This window comes from Trachurus japonicus, chromosome 18 (assembly GCF_045865225.1).
Source record: "Trachurus japonicus isolate A0001 chromosome 18, Traja_1.0".
Taxonomy (NCBI): domain Eukaryota; kingdom Metazoa; phylum Chordata; class Actinopteri; order Carangiformes; family Carangidae; genus Trachurus; species Trachurus japonicus.
In genome coordinates, this window is record NC_140924.1 from 11,536,073 (window position 1) to 11,550,881 (window position 14,809).

Below are 14,809 nucleotides of genomic sequence, written 5' to 3' on the forward strand. Positions count from 1 at the left end.
CCGCAAAAACTCACATCCTTTCCAAGAATATTTGTCTCATTTCTAGTCAAAATGTCTCATTTCTAGTCAAAACTAATCTCTTTCCACTTAAAATAAGATTCATTGACTAAAAAATGAACTTGTTTTTAGATAATTTTCACTTGTTTCAAACTGATTTTCACTTGAAATAAGTAGAAAGTAGTAGAAAGCAAGTTTTTTGTGCTTGTAATAAGGAAGAAAAACTTGCTCCACTATCAGATTTTTCTACTTATTTCAGGTGAAAATATGCTTGAAAGAAGTAAAAAATTATCTAAAAACAAGCTGCTTTTATGTGATGAGTCTTATATTTTAGTATAATGAGATTAGTTTTGACTAGAAATGACATTTTGACTAGAAATAAGACAAATATTCTTGGTAAGATTTTGAGTTTAACTCAAAATCTTTCCAAGAATGTCTGTCTTATTTCTTGTCAAACCCAAAAATTAACTTGTTTTTAGATAATTTTCACTTGAAATAAGTAGAAAAATCTGCAAGTGAAAGCAAGTTTTTTGTGCTTGTAATAAGAAAGAAAAACCTGCCCTAGTTATTTCAAGTGAAAATCAGCTTGAAAGAAGTAAAAAGTGTCTAAAAACAAGCTACTTTTTAATGTGATGAGTCTTATTTAAGTCTAATGAGATTTGTTTTGACTAGAAATAAGACAAATATTCTGGGTAAGATTTTGAGTTTTTGCAGTGTTTACTCGACCACAGAGCGTTGTGTGTGTGTGTGTGTGTGTGTGTGTGTGTGTGTGTGTGTTGGCGCCAAACCTACCTGATCCTTGTAGAACATGTCGTTGGCGATGTGGACGATCTTCTCCACGTGGACGATGGAGCCGATGCTCTGGATGTCGACGTCGGCCAACATGGTGAGCACCAGGATGGCCTCCACCAGCAGCTGCCGGTACTCGGGCTGGGGGACGCGGTTCAGCACCGTCTCCACGTGGACGGAGAACTTGATCTCACCGGGCGTCATCTGGACGAGACGACGGAGAGAGAAAAAGACAGAGGTCAGGGTTTATCAGTCTGTAGGTAACCATAGTAACTGTTGTTCTGTCATTGGCTAAACTTCAAAAACACTTTGACTTTGACTTGATTCATACTCAATAAAAACTTAAATCTGAAAAACTTTTATTCTAGATCAGATAAACTAAATGAGCTAATGAAGCAAAGCTAAGTTGAGCTAATACATGTCAACATCAAAATGAGGTGAGATAAGATAAGAAAATATTTGATTTATGCCTGAATGGGAAGATTTTCAAGGGACAACAACTCAGGTAAACAAGTTAAAAGAAGAGACAGTCAGGAATAAATGAAAGATGTAAAGAGTACGATAATAAAAATACAGAACTACTATAAAATACATGTTTTATACACAGTTTATATACAAAATATACAGAATCTCAATAAGAACTGGGTTTAAATATGAATATTTGTTTTGAGGTGCTTTAAGAATTTGTTATTAAATCTTTAACCTTTACTCTTCTATATTAGTTTATTACCTATATATACAAAACAAAAACCTTGTTTTAATTATTTGATGTTTTATCATTTGAATATTAAACAAATTATAACTTATTATAGCACTAAAGCCACTGTAATAAAAACCTTCAGCGTTCTGTTACTGAAAGGACTGACGATTTGAGAAGAAATGTTGTGTTCAAAGACTTCAGTTGGTTTTAACAGGTAAAAACCCAAACAACCATAAAACCTGAGGAGACGACCTCGTACCTCTCTGGTAGTGGACGACGGGAGGACGAAGCCCTCGATGGACAGACCGTGACACTGCAGAGAAACAGAATTGGTCTTAGAAGTTCATCAATAAAATTGGGAAATAATCCAATCTATTAAAAAAAATAAAATGCAATCAATGTTTTTTTGGTAACACTTTACTTGAATAGGTATTCATAAGATTGACATAACACTGTCATAACCATGACATAACAGCTGTCATAAACATCAATGAATACTTATGACAGCTGTCGTTAAGTGTCATTCGGTAAGTTATGTCACTTTTAATGCAAAGTTGACATTGTTTGAGATGTTTTTGTTCTGACAACTTGACATAAAGACAATTTAAACTGTCATAGCAAACCTAATTGCCAAACTTTAAAAAATTATGTCAAGTTCTCACACTGCAAAAACTCAAAATCTTTCCAAGAATATTTGTCTTATTTCTTGTCAAAATGTCTCATTTCTAGTCAAAACTAATATTTTTTCACTTAAACTAAGACTCATCACCTAAAAATTTACTTGTTTTGAGATAAGTTTCACTTGTTTCAAACAAATTTTCACTTGAAATAAGTAGAACAATCTGCCAGTGAAAGCAGGTTTTTTGTGTTTGTAATAAGAAAGAAAAACGTGCTCCACTATCAGATTTTTCTACTTATTTCAAGTGAAAATATGCTTGAAAGAAGTAAAAAGTGTCGAAAAACAAGCTGCTTTTTATGTGATGAGTCTTATTTTAAGTATAATGAGATTTGTTTTGACTAGAAATGACATTTTTGACTTGAAATGAGACAAATATTCTTGGTAAGATTTTGAGTTTTTGCAGTGCATAACAAGGACATCTCAAATAATGTCAACTTTGCATTGAAAGTGACATAACTTACCGAACGACACTTAACGACAGCTGTGATAAGTATTCATAGATGTTTATGACAGCTGTTATGTCATGGTTATTATGACAGTTTTATGTCAATCTTATGAATACCTATTCAAGTAAAGTGTTACCGGTTTTGTTTTTTAAGAGCAGACGAACAGGAGAACCGACCTTCTGCAGGATCTTCCAGACCTTCTGGTAGAAGCCGACCGGGACGCGGTTCAGAGCGCCGTCCAGACGCCTCCTGCGCAGCCATTGGCCGTGCCTGGTGTCCTTGGCGGCGTGGACGCTGTCGGGGATGTCCAGAGACTCGATGGACGGCAGCCTGTACCTCTGAACGCATCGGGGACAATCAAGGACAGGACATGGATTAGTGTTTGGCTGCGTTTTATTTTGAAAGAACCAGCGCCTCCTCCTTCCTGTTTCATCACAATCCAGCAAGAACCAAATCTGACCCAAGTCAAAAAGATGAAATGTGATCCATAGACATAAATCTTTACCCCAGACTCCGTGTTTTCTATGTCCAGTGACTGAGATGGCATGCTCTGAGACGAGGTGGGAAAAAAAAAACAAAGGAACAAAAGGAAAGAGGAGAGAAAGAAGGGAGGAAAGGAAAAAAAAAGATGACAACATGAAAAACAATGTCTGGATGTTAAATGAAGCGTGAGAGTCGGATCCAAACAAAAACCTTGAGACACGACGTGCACCAATGAAAACAGAGCAAAGATGGACCAAGGACGAAGTAATTAAACTTCATTTGAAAACTCATTTATCTTTAAAGGGATACGCCAACTTTTTTTTTTCGTGTCTTGCCTCACTCCCGAGTCGATGACCAGCAGATAGACACCATCCTTTCGACTGTGCGTGCAGTAACAAGGGAGATAGAGCCGTATCGCCCGTAATTAGCTTAGCTCAAACGCTGGAAGTGTGTAGTGTTAGCCTGCTGATTTCATTTTAGCTCTAAACTCTGTAAATATATCACTTTATCAACATTTCAAACATTTTTAAGCGTGAAAGTAGCTGTTTGATCAGCAGTGTGTCGTTATTTTGTCTAAATACCAGCTGTTTACAATTTTGACCGGACAAATTTGGCGCTACTCAAGCTAGCCGTTGTGACCAACGCACTTCCGGTTACTTCCGGTTACTTCCGGTTACTTTCACAAAATAAAACGCCTGTTGCCCTTTACATACAGAAGTGCTTTTACTTTGAAATAGGAAGCTAACCTACCCTCGATGTAGCTAGCTTGAACCAAAATAAACCGTCTTTGCTTGAACCCTCCGTTTTGACCAATCTCGTCCTGTTACCAGCGTTTGACCGCTCAAGATGCCTTAGGGACCGTTCGTTATTTATGGAATGGGCCACCGGAGGAAAATGGGGGGGGGTCATGCCATAATATTCTTTGTTGAGGGGTGGGTCTACTAAAAAAAAAAGGTCAGTGAGGGGGGGTCATTCAACTTTTTGTCTGGAGGACACTGCAATGCCCGCAAAAAACAAAAACAAAACAAAACGGGACATTCAAAGCTGCAAGCACTAATGACAATGAGAGCAACGGCCCAAATCACAGCGTTATTTTATATTGCTCTGGTCTGCCCTGAGTGAGGTTCGAACTCGAGTCTCCCGCACCGCAGGCGACGATGCTAACCGCTTCGCCAAGAACTCAATAAGGGTTTTGCCCGCGGCTTAGCACGTCTTTTATGGGTGAGTGAGTTTAACTTCAGTACCGTACAGAGGCTACGCTGCCTGCCTGCCTCATTGCGTAACTCTACATAGTCTGAGCAGCACGTACGTTCACGTTGCTTTCGTGAATTGTAAACAAACAGACGCCCCCCCCCCCCCTCGGTTTTAGCGTCCAGCAGTTTAGCGGCTAATTCAACTGCAGTGATGGATAACTGTACAACTTCATGAGCTTCATTTGAGGAATAAACGGCAGCTTTTACCTGACGGGAGACCGACGCCTGAGCTACGGTAGCTAACAGCTATCTGGTTTTTATCTACTTCTCCCTCTCTTTCACACACACACACACACACACACACACACACACACACACACACACACACACACACACACACACACACACACACACACACACACACACACACACACACACACACACACACACACACACACACACACACACACACACACACACACACACACACACACAGTTGTCTGTCATATCCGTCGTAAACCTTGTAATAATACGTTGTTGAGTGTAGTTGTTGCTTCGGTTTGAGTGTGGATTAATTGTTAATGGTTTGTTGTGTAATGTGAGCTGGTCCAAAATCGCGATTCTGTTATTGATGAGTTGGTTTAATAACAGCTGATGAATAGCATTGTGATGAGAAGCTGTTGCACACATGGTTGTCAAAATGAAATAAAACTAGTGTCACGCGCTACGTGATGCGATGTCACGTGTCGATGGCTGGGGGGGGGGGTCATGTATCTTTTGATAAGGCTTAATGCAGGGTCATGTTAAAATGTATTGACTCCGACAGGGGGGTCATGTAAAAAAAAAAAAAAGTCCCGTGAATCCCTCCGGTGGCACTGATGATAAATAACGAACAGTCCCTTACCGGAGAGTTTTGTCAGCTCTGAGACGAAGATCGGCCCGCCGGTTTCCGTTTAGAGTTGCTGAAGAGTTTCTCTGATGACTTTAGGTGGAGGCAGGCTAACACTACCCATACACTTCCAGCGTTTGAGCTAAGCTAATTAGCGGTGCGATACGGCTCTATCTCCCTTGTTACTGCATGCACAGTCAAAACGATGGTGTCTATCTGCTTGTCATGGACTCGGGAGTGAGGCAAGACACGTAAAAAAAAATGTTGGCGTATCCCTTTGAATAAATAAAATGAATTAAATTAAATTAAAACTGTAGCTGCTACACGGAGCTGATTTATCATTTATCGATCACAAATCCAAAATCCATCATATAAATTCAAACAGCAGATCGATTAAAAGAAGCTGATTGATCATAAAACCGTTAGTTGCGGCTTTTTTTTTTAACATTAATTAAATGAATGAACTGCAGATTGAAGCAGTTTTTCCAGCAGCAGAGTTAATCGCTCTGAGTCACAGCGTTTAGTCCACGACCGCCAGACAACACCTGGATTATTCAATTAAAAAATAAAAACAGGTTTAATAGCGTTATCGAGTTGTCATCGGTGTTGTTATGGTTATCGGTGATGTTATGATTATCGGTGTTGTTATGGTTATCTGTGTTGTTATCATTGTTGTCGTTATCTGTGTTGTTATTGGTGTTATTTGTGTTGTCATGGTTATCATTGTTTTGATGGGTGTTGTTACGATTATCGGTGTTGTTATCGTTGTTCTTATGGTTACCGTTCTTATCTGTGTTGTTATGGTTATCGTTGTTGTTGTCATGGGTTTCGGTGTTGTTATGGTTATCAGTGTTGTGATCGATGTTGTTACGATTATCGTTGTTCTTATGGTTATCGTTCTTATCGGTGTTGTTATGGTTAACAGTGTATTTATATGTGTTGTTATCATTGTTGTCGTTATCGGTGTTGTTATCAATGTTATGGATATTGGCGTTGTTATGGTTATCGATGTTGTTATGGTTATCGGTATTGTTTTCAGTGCTGTTGTTATCGGTGTTATTATGGTTATCGGTGTTGTTATCGGTGTTAATACTGTGCGTTCAGACCAAAAGCTTCCAAAGCGTCAAAACACCGGAAGTCAATTAATTTTCAATGAGAGCTCGGCGACACTGAGCGACCAAAGCGTCAACTGGCGTCACCGCGCTTCCAAAGCGTCACCAGACGAGAAGTTGAGCCTTGGTTAACTTTAGGGTAATTAGCTATGACGCGGTTCGGCGGCAACCTGTCAGAATAGAGACGCCCCTTCGGCTCCCCAATGACCAGCGCGATCGAACTTTGACGTCAGTCACGTGACGAGCAGCCAAAGCGGCTGAAAATATTTGCAGTTTTGGAAGCTGTCTTGTCTGAAGCCCACCCTTGAGCGTTTTTGACGCTTTGGAAGCTTTTGGTGTGAACACACAGTTATGGTTATCGGTGTTGTTATTGGTGTTGTTATCTGTCATAGATATATACACATAGATGCCGCATCTGACGCTTCTGTCCATTGGAACGATACGTCACCGCCGCCGCCATCTTGATATATGTCAGAAACTCCTGCCCAAGATGGCGGCCGTGGATGTGCCTGACAAGCCCGAATGCGGCATCTATGTGTATATATGGTTATCTGTGATGTTATCGGTGTTGTTATGGTAATCGGTGTTGTTATGGGTGTTGTTATGGTAATCGGTGTTGTTATCGGTGTCACCTTGGAAGGAGACGTCTGTGACGGGTCGAACTGAAACAAAGAAAAAACAAACAAACGCAAAACACAAAAATCCATATTTGGACGTTTCTGATTCCTCTTCCTGTCCAGAGCCTCAGACACCGAGGTCGTTAACCAGAAACCAATTAACCATGAATCACTGACACCTCCACCTTCATCATCTTCATCATCATCATTTTGATCAGCTGTCAATCATCTGCAGCTGCATCAGAACAAAAACTAAAATGTATCTTTTAACTCGTCTAACACCTCATCATCATCATCACCTTCACTGATGACACCCTGCGCTCCAACATCTGCAACAGAGAAAAAACAATGAACCCCAAACGACTATCGCCCTCAACTGTCATCCAGAGCATCATCATCATCATCATCATCATCATCATCATCATCATCATCATCATCATCATCATCATCATCACTGTGATCCGCTCTAAATCATCTGTAGCCGCATCTGAACAAGATTAAAGTCTTAATTATGATCTAATTTCACATAATCTGATCGATTAACTCGTCTTTTAACTCGTCTAACACCTCCCTCATCATCATAATCACCATCATCATCATCACTGAGTCACATGACACCCTGCGCTCCATCATCTGCAACAGAGAAAACACAATGAACCTCCAACAACCAGAGCCAGTTGACGCCATTAAAGGAGAATTCCGGTCATTTTTGATCCCTAAATCGTTGTGCTGATGGTCACCCAGTGTTGGTTGGAGCAAAAAACGCGACGAAAATTGATGCAGGCAAACCGGAGTTACACCATGGCTAGACGGCGCTAGCGATAGCCACAACGCCGGTATAAACAGTATAAACTTTGTGTTTTAAGTTTATACTGTTTATACCGGTTTATACTGTACAGTTTATGGGTTCAGTGGTGTGTCGTAAGGATTCGAGTCATGTACCATAGATATTTGATTGTTTTTTGAGTGTTTGTTGTGGTTGAAAAAATTGCCCCCGTACTTTAGCGTTGTGGCTATCGCTAGCGCCGTCTAGCCATGGTGTAACTCCGGTTTGCCTGCATCAATTTTAGTTGCGTTTTTTGCTCCAACCAACACTGGGTGATCATCAGGACAACGATTTAGGGGTCAAAAATGACCGGGATTCTCCTTTAATATCATCTCCTCCTCTTCATCACCACCAGCATCATCATCATCATCATCATCATCATCACTGTGATCAGCTGTCAATCACCTGCAGCCGCATCAGAACAAGATCAAAGACTGAATTATGATCGAACTTTTTTCTAGTTAACGTCGTCTTTTAACTCGTCTAACATCATCATCAGCTGTATCATCGTTCGTTCTGGAGCTTTCAGCTGCGTCTCACTGTCTTCATCAACATGAACCTTTGAGTTTCACATCTGAGAGAGGAGGTCGAGTCGAAAGCACTGAAGAAAAAAACAACAAAAAAAAAGCAAGTAAGTGGACGTTGAGTTGAGTTTCCAGTGTGGACAGCGGTGATGAAGACAGTGAGATCCAGCTGAAAGCTCTGGGACAAGACGATCCTGCCTAAGCCCCCTGACCGAGGACAATCAATGACATCGCTCGTTGCTGTTGCTATGACAACAGTGTTAAAACAGAGATGAAAGTGGACTCTTTCTTCACCTTCAGCGGCTCCACCAGCGACACCCTGCGCTCGGTCTGAAACACAAACACCAGGTCGGAGATGAGTCACAGCGGACGAGCCGCTCCCGCCGATTCAATCAAAACTTTATTGATCAACTCAGCAATTAAACGCCTCTAATTAACGCCGCCTCGTCCTGATTGGATCATCTCCAACAACAACCAATGACCAATTAATCGTTTTATTTCCCCGCCCCATCAGGCCCCGATCATCATCATCATCATCATCATCATCATCGTCATCATCACCTGTCGGGGGTCCGTCAGAGACAACCGGTGCCCCAGCTGCAGAAACACAACAAGTCAGTTTGCAAAACCGCAGGATTTTCAAAATAAGAGTCCTCCTGCCTTCATCCTTCATCCTTCACCTACGTCATCGTCATCATCATCATCACCATAGATACCTCTCTAACCCTCCGTCTCCGTCCTCGTGTTCCTCACCAGCTTCATGTCGCTCTTCAGTTTGCTGATCCCGGCCCTCTCGCTCTTGGTGGCGCCCACGTTGCCGAGGTGATGGATGGAGATGGCGGGACTGACGCCGGCGTCCATCTCTCTCACTGAGGAGAAAAACAACAACAACACAAAAAAACACAAAACACATCACGACCTTCAACAGAGACAAAACGCACTCTACAGCTCGGTACATAAACACAAACGGACAGCGGTTGATCTGATTGGTCGAGGGAACGAGCGACTCACCGCTGCGCTGGACGCCGAACTCCTTCCCACTGAGGATGTGATGGAGGAGGTTCTTCAGCTCAGACGGACTCATGCTCATCAGACTGTCTGTGGCCTCCTCGCCTACACACACACACACACGTATGTTTTTCCTGATGCACCTGAACGCAGCAGCAGTTCAGTCACATTTCATAATTTTAGCTCAGAGTTAGAGTCTACACCTTGAATAGTCGATGTGCAGCTCGCGGCTCTGCTCCGCCGTTCTAAAAATAGCTTGCACCGACAATTAAAGGTAACGAACCTACTGCTAAGACTATAGGGATTATGGCAATGGGCCAATTTGCCAAAATGTTGTGTTTGTTCCAGTTTAAACAGTGAGAGTAGAGAGTTCCTGATGTCCCTGAACGTCTCATCTCACCTGAGCAGTTGAGTGAATGAGCCAGTTCAGTGGCCATGACCTGGATGATGAGTCCGATCCGAAGCCGGAACATCTCACTGAACAGACTCGGCTCGGTCCGGATGCTCATGGCCAAGTACACCATGATCTCCTGAGGAGGAGGAGGAGGAGGAGGAGGAGGAGGAGGACACAGTTTAGTTTAGTTTATTATTCAGATCCCCATTAGCTGCGGCAAAGCCACAGCTATTCTTCCTGGGGTCCAACAGTATCAAATATACAGTCAAAAATACGAAAACAGAAACATTATAAAAAATTAAAAACAAAGAAAACAAAAAACAAGTGAGCAATACGCCTTTCCACTTCGTTACTGTGCTTTATCCATTCTTTGTTAGTAATTAATCACATACTAATCCATATTGCATCCATATCTACATATTATATATGTATACATCATTCCACAATCAACTTACACTTCATATCATACGTTCATTCTACAGCATATAGATTCATTCTGCAGCATACACATTATAATAACACATATATCTATAAAAATATACAACATACAGTATTATACATATAAATATACCATGTTTTCCTATTTTGCTAAATACTTTTTTATTAATATTTTGAGTTACTTCATGTTAGTTATGTTAGGGCAGAGGATGAAGATGAGGACGAGGATGAGGACGAGGACCGACCTGAGTGAGGATGGCGATGCTGATGTTGTTGTCGCTGGCCTCGTCGATGAGCGCGGCCAGCTGGTCGGCGGGGAGCGGAGCCGTGATGGTTTTCTCCCGGGGCTCCGGCGGCAGGCCGACCGTCAGGTGCTTCTGGTGAGCCAGCAGGTCAGAGCAGGCCTACGGACAGACGGGGAGGGGGCTCGGCCAATCAGAGCAGAGCTGACAGGGTTCATTCACACAGTGTTGGCTTTCAGATGGACCGCGGTGCTTTCTGCTGAACCAGCAGCGCTCACACCAGTTTACGTGGAACCAAAGTGGGAGGACGTTATTCTGCGTTACTTCAAATTCAAAGTGAGCTCATGCAAAACCTCTACGAAGTTATGGCAACAGGAAAAACTGAAAGAAGATTCCCGCACACTGTAAATCTTGCATAAGGACTTTTACTTCTGGACAGAGCAACGTTTCGGTTGTTTCATCTGCAGAGTTGAGGCATCGAGTAGAAAAAACTTTTTAAATAGACAATAAGCAGAAATAACCAATACTGTATATAATGGTTAGGTTTTTTCTGTTTTTTGTTGTTCTACTCTGCATTACTCAATTTTTATTTTTTTTCTGTCTCTTTAACCCTTCTTCATTTTTTTTTTTTTTTTTTAAAGTTAACTAATTATTTGGTCTGGTGTTGGAGTAAACCCAGGCTTGGCCATCTCTTTCCCAGAGTTCAAAGATGAGAATAACTTTACTTTATTAAGCCCCAAAGGTAAAATTCATATAACTTGTTCTTTCTTTCTCTGCTTTCTAGCTTTCCTTTAAATTCTGCAGATGCCCAAATCGCCACCAAACATTTAGTTTCTTCATCAGACCACTGCAATTTTTTCTCTCTCTCCTCCTTCCTGCTCGTCTTCACAGCCTAGAATAAGACACGCCCACTGATGATGTCACGGTTCACAGGGAAGAACCAGCTATTTCTTGGTTTCCTTGAGAACCGACTTTTCAGGTTCTGAACCTGTTATTTTTTTCTGGTCTGAACATGAAACCACTCACACTGTCTGTGCTCACATTCAGTTCAGTGTTTTAATGCAGCTGAATTTCTGCTAAAGCTTCTTCTCATTTGCATATTTTTCTGTTTCTGGAAAAAAAAACTAGTTTATTTGACATATTTAAACTTTATTTAATAGTGATTATTACAAAAAAATTTCACTGGTGGCACCAAAAACTGTAATGAACTCCTCCCTGTGTGTTTTATTTATAGCCGTGTGTGTGTGTGTGTGTGTGTGTGTGTGTGTGTGTCGTACCGAGTCGAGCTCCTCCACCTTCTTCCTCAACATGCCGGAGATCATCCTGATGAGGCCCCACTGCTTCAGGTCACCAGCCTTCTCGTAGAGGTCGCTGAGCAGAGAGCGCACGGTGGAGCCTTTACCGTGCACTTGGGTGTCCCAGTCCATGCCCCTGGGGGGGGGGAGGAGGAGGAGGAGGAGGAGGAGGAGGAGGAGGGAAGAGGAGGAGGAGGAGGAGGAGGAGGAGGAGGAGGAGGAGGAGGAGGAGGAGGGAAGAGGAGGAGGTGTGATGATCCATGCGTTTTACAGATTTTCATTGGAAAAAAAAAAAAAATCCATGCATTTACCGCGACTACCGAAACCAGGGAAACGTAAACATAAAATTCCACTGGCAACTAGTTACTTTTGACATGACGTAATCAGAACAGTAACATGATTACATTAAAGGTACATTGTGTAAGAATTACTCCCATCTAGCATTGCGGTTGTAGATCGCAAGCAACTCAATTGTATTTTTCATGCTGCATTCACGTGAAATTGGGCAGACGGCAGACGGACGACAGCTGCTGCACGTAACGGCATAAACAAGCCTCTATGCAAACAAGTGGTCCGTCAGCACGAGGCAAAACAATACACGTGACAATATGTTGTCATGGTGATGTCGTATTGTTTACCTGGCCCACGTTTTACCGGCTTTCTCTGGACTTCTGTGACTAAAATGACATCTGGTTTGTTACAGATGGCCGTCTGCCCGACTGCAGGTGAATGCAGCATCAGTGTAACGCTCCATTCCTCCTCACTGCGTTACCGCGGTGACTTTTCACAGACGCCACCGCCACCTGAGCCGACAGCTCCGGTGTCTCCGCTGAGTTTCCGTGGTTTCCTACCGTCACGCTGCCACTGAACGTAAAAACATGGCGACGCCACATGGCAGCCAGCACCGAGCTTACCCGCTCCATGGAGATATGAACGATATGAACGGCTAATTCAGAGCTGAAAGGAACACTTCAGTTTGTTGATGGGGGGGATTTACGGATTACGGGTTGATGAAAAACAGACTGAAGAACCAAATAATCGATTTTCGTGAATAGACAACAGGAGAAGTTACACAATGTCCCTTTAAAATTACTTGCTCAACTTGCTCAACACCAGTCCTGATGCATTCATCCTTTAAAGCTTTTTTCTTTTTGTAAATGAGGCACCATAGAAATAAAGTTATTATCATTTCTATCATAATTACAAAAAAAAACAAAAGATGAAATAATAAAATGTTTTCTATGATAAAGAGAAAACTTGTGAAACGTCCTCACTTGTCCTTGAAGAGGATGAAGAGGATGTCGGCCTGGTCCTGCAGGTTCTGCGGCTCCTTCAGGAATCTGACCAGAGCGGCGTAGTCCACTTCTCCACTGGCGTCTTTGGGGATCCCACACTCCGTCGTCACGGTGACCTCTGGACCCTGGAGGAGGAGGAGGAGGAGGAGAGGAGTTAAACGAGGAGATAAAATAAACTAGATGATAATGACAGAAGAGGAAGAAGAAGAGGAGGAGAAAATAAAACAAAACAATAGATGATAATAGAAGAGGAGGAGGAGGATAAGAAAAAAAAGAAGGAGAAGTAGAAGAGGAGGAACAGACGGAGGAGTGCTTCTGGTCCGTGGAGCCCGGCAGGTTCAGGTTCAGCGCTCGTTGAGGAGAACGGAACAGTTTGCTGGGCAGGTACAACCCCACGTCTGGAGGGAAACACACAGACAGACAGAGATCAGCTGACTGAGTCACATACGTCATCAGTCTTCTCTGCTGGCTTTCACATGAGCAGACGTGACAAGCCACAAATCCTGTATTCAAAACTATATTAACTTAATGTAAATGTGGTGATTTCTGTCCGTAGGCTACAGAGCCCCGAGGCAGCGCTGCTCCTCTGTCCAATACACACATGAACCTTCACTTTTAATTCAAACAAACTAATGCGACTGCCACAATTGTTACATTTCATCAATGAGACCAGCATTTATCTCCTAAAAAGAATGTAACTACCCGGCGGTAAACCTCTAAAAACCTGCGGGTAAGTTAATTAGTGATCGTCTTTTCTCCCGGGATGACGACGGAGGTTGGCCGGCTGACGAGCTCTCCGGCCGGGGTGGTGTCTCTGTGACGAGCCGCTGATATGCCCCACAGGTGGAGCTTCACTTCTCCGAAAAACATCGGAGCAAACGTCTAAACAGCCGTCAATTCGATAAACCGACCGCACATTGGGGATCTAAACAGCTACTTTCTCGCATTTCTCGCTGTAGCGCTGTTGTTACGTCACTTTGTTAAGTTTTAATATTTTTTCATGCAAGAAAGTAGCTGTTTAGATCCCCAATGTGCGGTCGGTTTATCCAAATAACAGCTGTTTAGACGATGTTTTTCGGAGAAGTGAAGCTCCACCTGTGGAGCAGATCAACGGCTCGTCACAGAGACACCACCCGTCCGGAGAGCTCGTCAGCCAGCCAACCTCCGTCGTCATCCCGGGAGAAAAGATGATCGCTAATTAACTTACCCACAGGTTTTTAAAGGTTTACCACCGGGTAGTAACATTCTTTTTAGGAGATAAATGCTGGTCTCAGTGATGAAATGTAACAATTGTGGCAGTCGCATTAGTTTGTTTGAATTAAAAGTGAAGGTTCATGTGTGTATTGGACAGAGGAGCAGCGCTGCCTCGGGGCTCTGGAGCCTACGGACAGAAATCACCACATTTACATTAAGTTAACATGGTTTTTAATACAGGATTTGGTTTGGATTCTGGTTCTGGTCCCTCTCTCCCTCCCTCTCTCCTCCCTCCTCCTCCCTCCGTCATCTCTCCTTCCCTCTCTCCCTCCTTCCTTCCCTCCTCCCTCCCTCCTCCTCTCTACCTCTCTCCTTCCCTCCCTCCCTTTCCCTCCTCCTCCTTTCCTCTCTCTTCCTTCCTGCCTCCCTTCTCCTTCACTCCCTCCCTCCCTCCTCCTCCCTCTCTCCTTCCCTCCTCACTCCCTTCCTCCCTCCCTTTCCCTTCTCCTCCCTCTCTTCCTCCTTCCTGCCTCCTCCTTTCCTCCCTCTCTCCCTCCCTCCTTCCCTCCCTCATCTCTCCCTCTCTCCTTCCGTCCTCCCTCCCTCATCTCTCCCTCCCTCCTTCCCTCCTCCTTTCCTCCCTCCCTCTCTCCTTCTCTCCCTTCCTCCTCCCTCCCTCTCTCCCTTT

The 14,809-nt window shown here is 43.0% G+C and overlaps 1 protein-coding gene across 9 annotated transcripts in view; it reads right to left on the reverse strand.

The window, feature by feature from the left end:
- The window catches only part of phka1a (phosphorylase kinase, alpha 1a (muscle)), a 38,264-nt gene that overhangs the window by 1,942 nt on the left and 21,513 nt on the right, over positions 1 to 14,809 (reverse strand). For 2 of the 9 annotated variants that reach the window (XM_085759963.1, XM_085759960.1), the window contains exons 20-35: positions 13,231 to 13,325; positions 12,907 to 13,052; positions 11,615 to 11,768; positions 10,341 to 10,499; positions 9,664 to 9,793; positions 9,267 to 9,368; positions 9,009 to 9,124; positions 8,817 to 8,852; positions 8,550 to 8,585; positions 7,494 to 7,538; positions 7,205 to 7,234; positions 6,921 to 6,950; positions 3,117 to 3,161; positions 2,788 to 2,949; positions 1,746 to 1,799; positions 790 to 990 (exon numbers count right to left, since the gene is read on the reverse strand). In XM_085759963.1, the coding sequence (XP_085616089.1) occupies positions 790 to 990; positions 1,746 to 1,799; positions 2,788 to 2,949; positions 3,117 to 3,161; positions 6,921 to 6,950; positions 7,205 to 7,234; positions 7,494 to 7,538; positions 8,550 to 8,585; positions 8,817 to 8,852; positions 9,009 to 9,124; positions 9,267 to 9,368; positions 9,664 to 9,793; positions 10,341 to 10,499; positions 11,615 to 11,768; positions 12,907 to 13,052; positions 13,231 to 13,325 (1,541 nt within the window). The remainder of the gene's footprint in view (positions 1 to 789; positions 991 to 1,745; positions 1,800 to 2,787; positions 2,950 to 3,116; positions 3,162 to 6,920; positions 6,951 to 7,204; positions 7,235 to 7,493; positions 7,539 to 8,549; positions 8,586 to 8,816; positions 8,853 to 9,008; positions 9,125 to 9,266; positions 9,369 to 9,663; positions 9,794 to 10,340; positions 10,500 to 11,614; positions 11,769 to 12,906; positions 13,053 to 13,230; positions 13,326 to 14,809) is intronic. The other 7 variants (XM_085759966.1, XM_085759962.1, XM_085759964.1 and 4 more) reach the window with 4 other exon arrangements.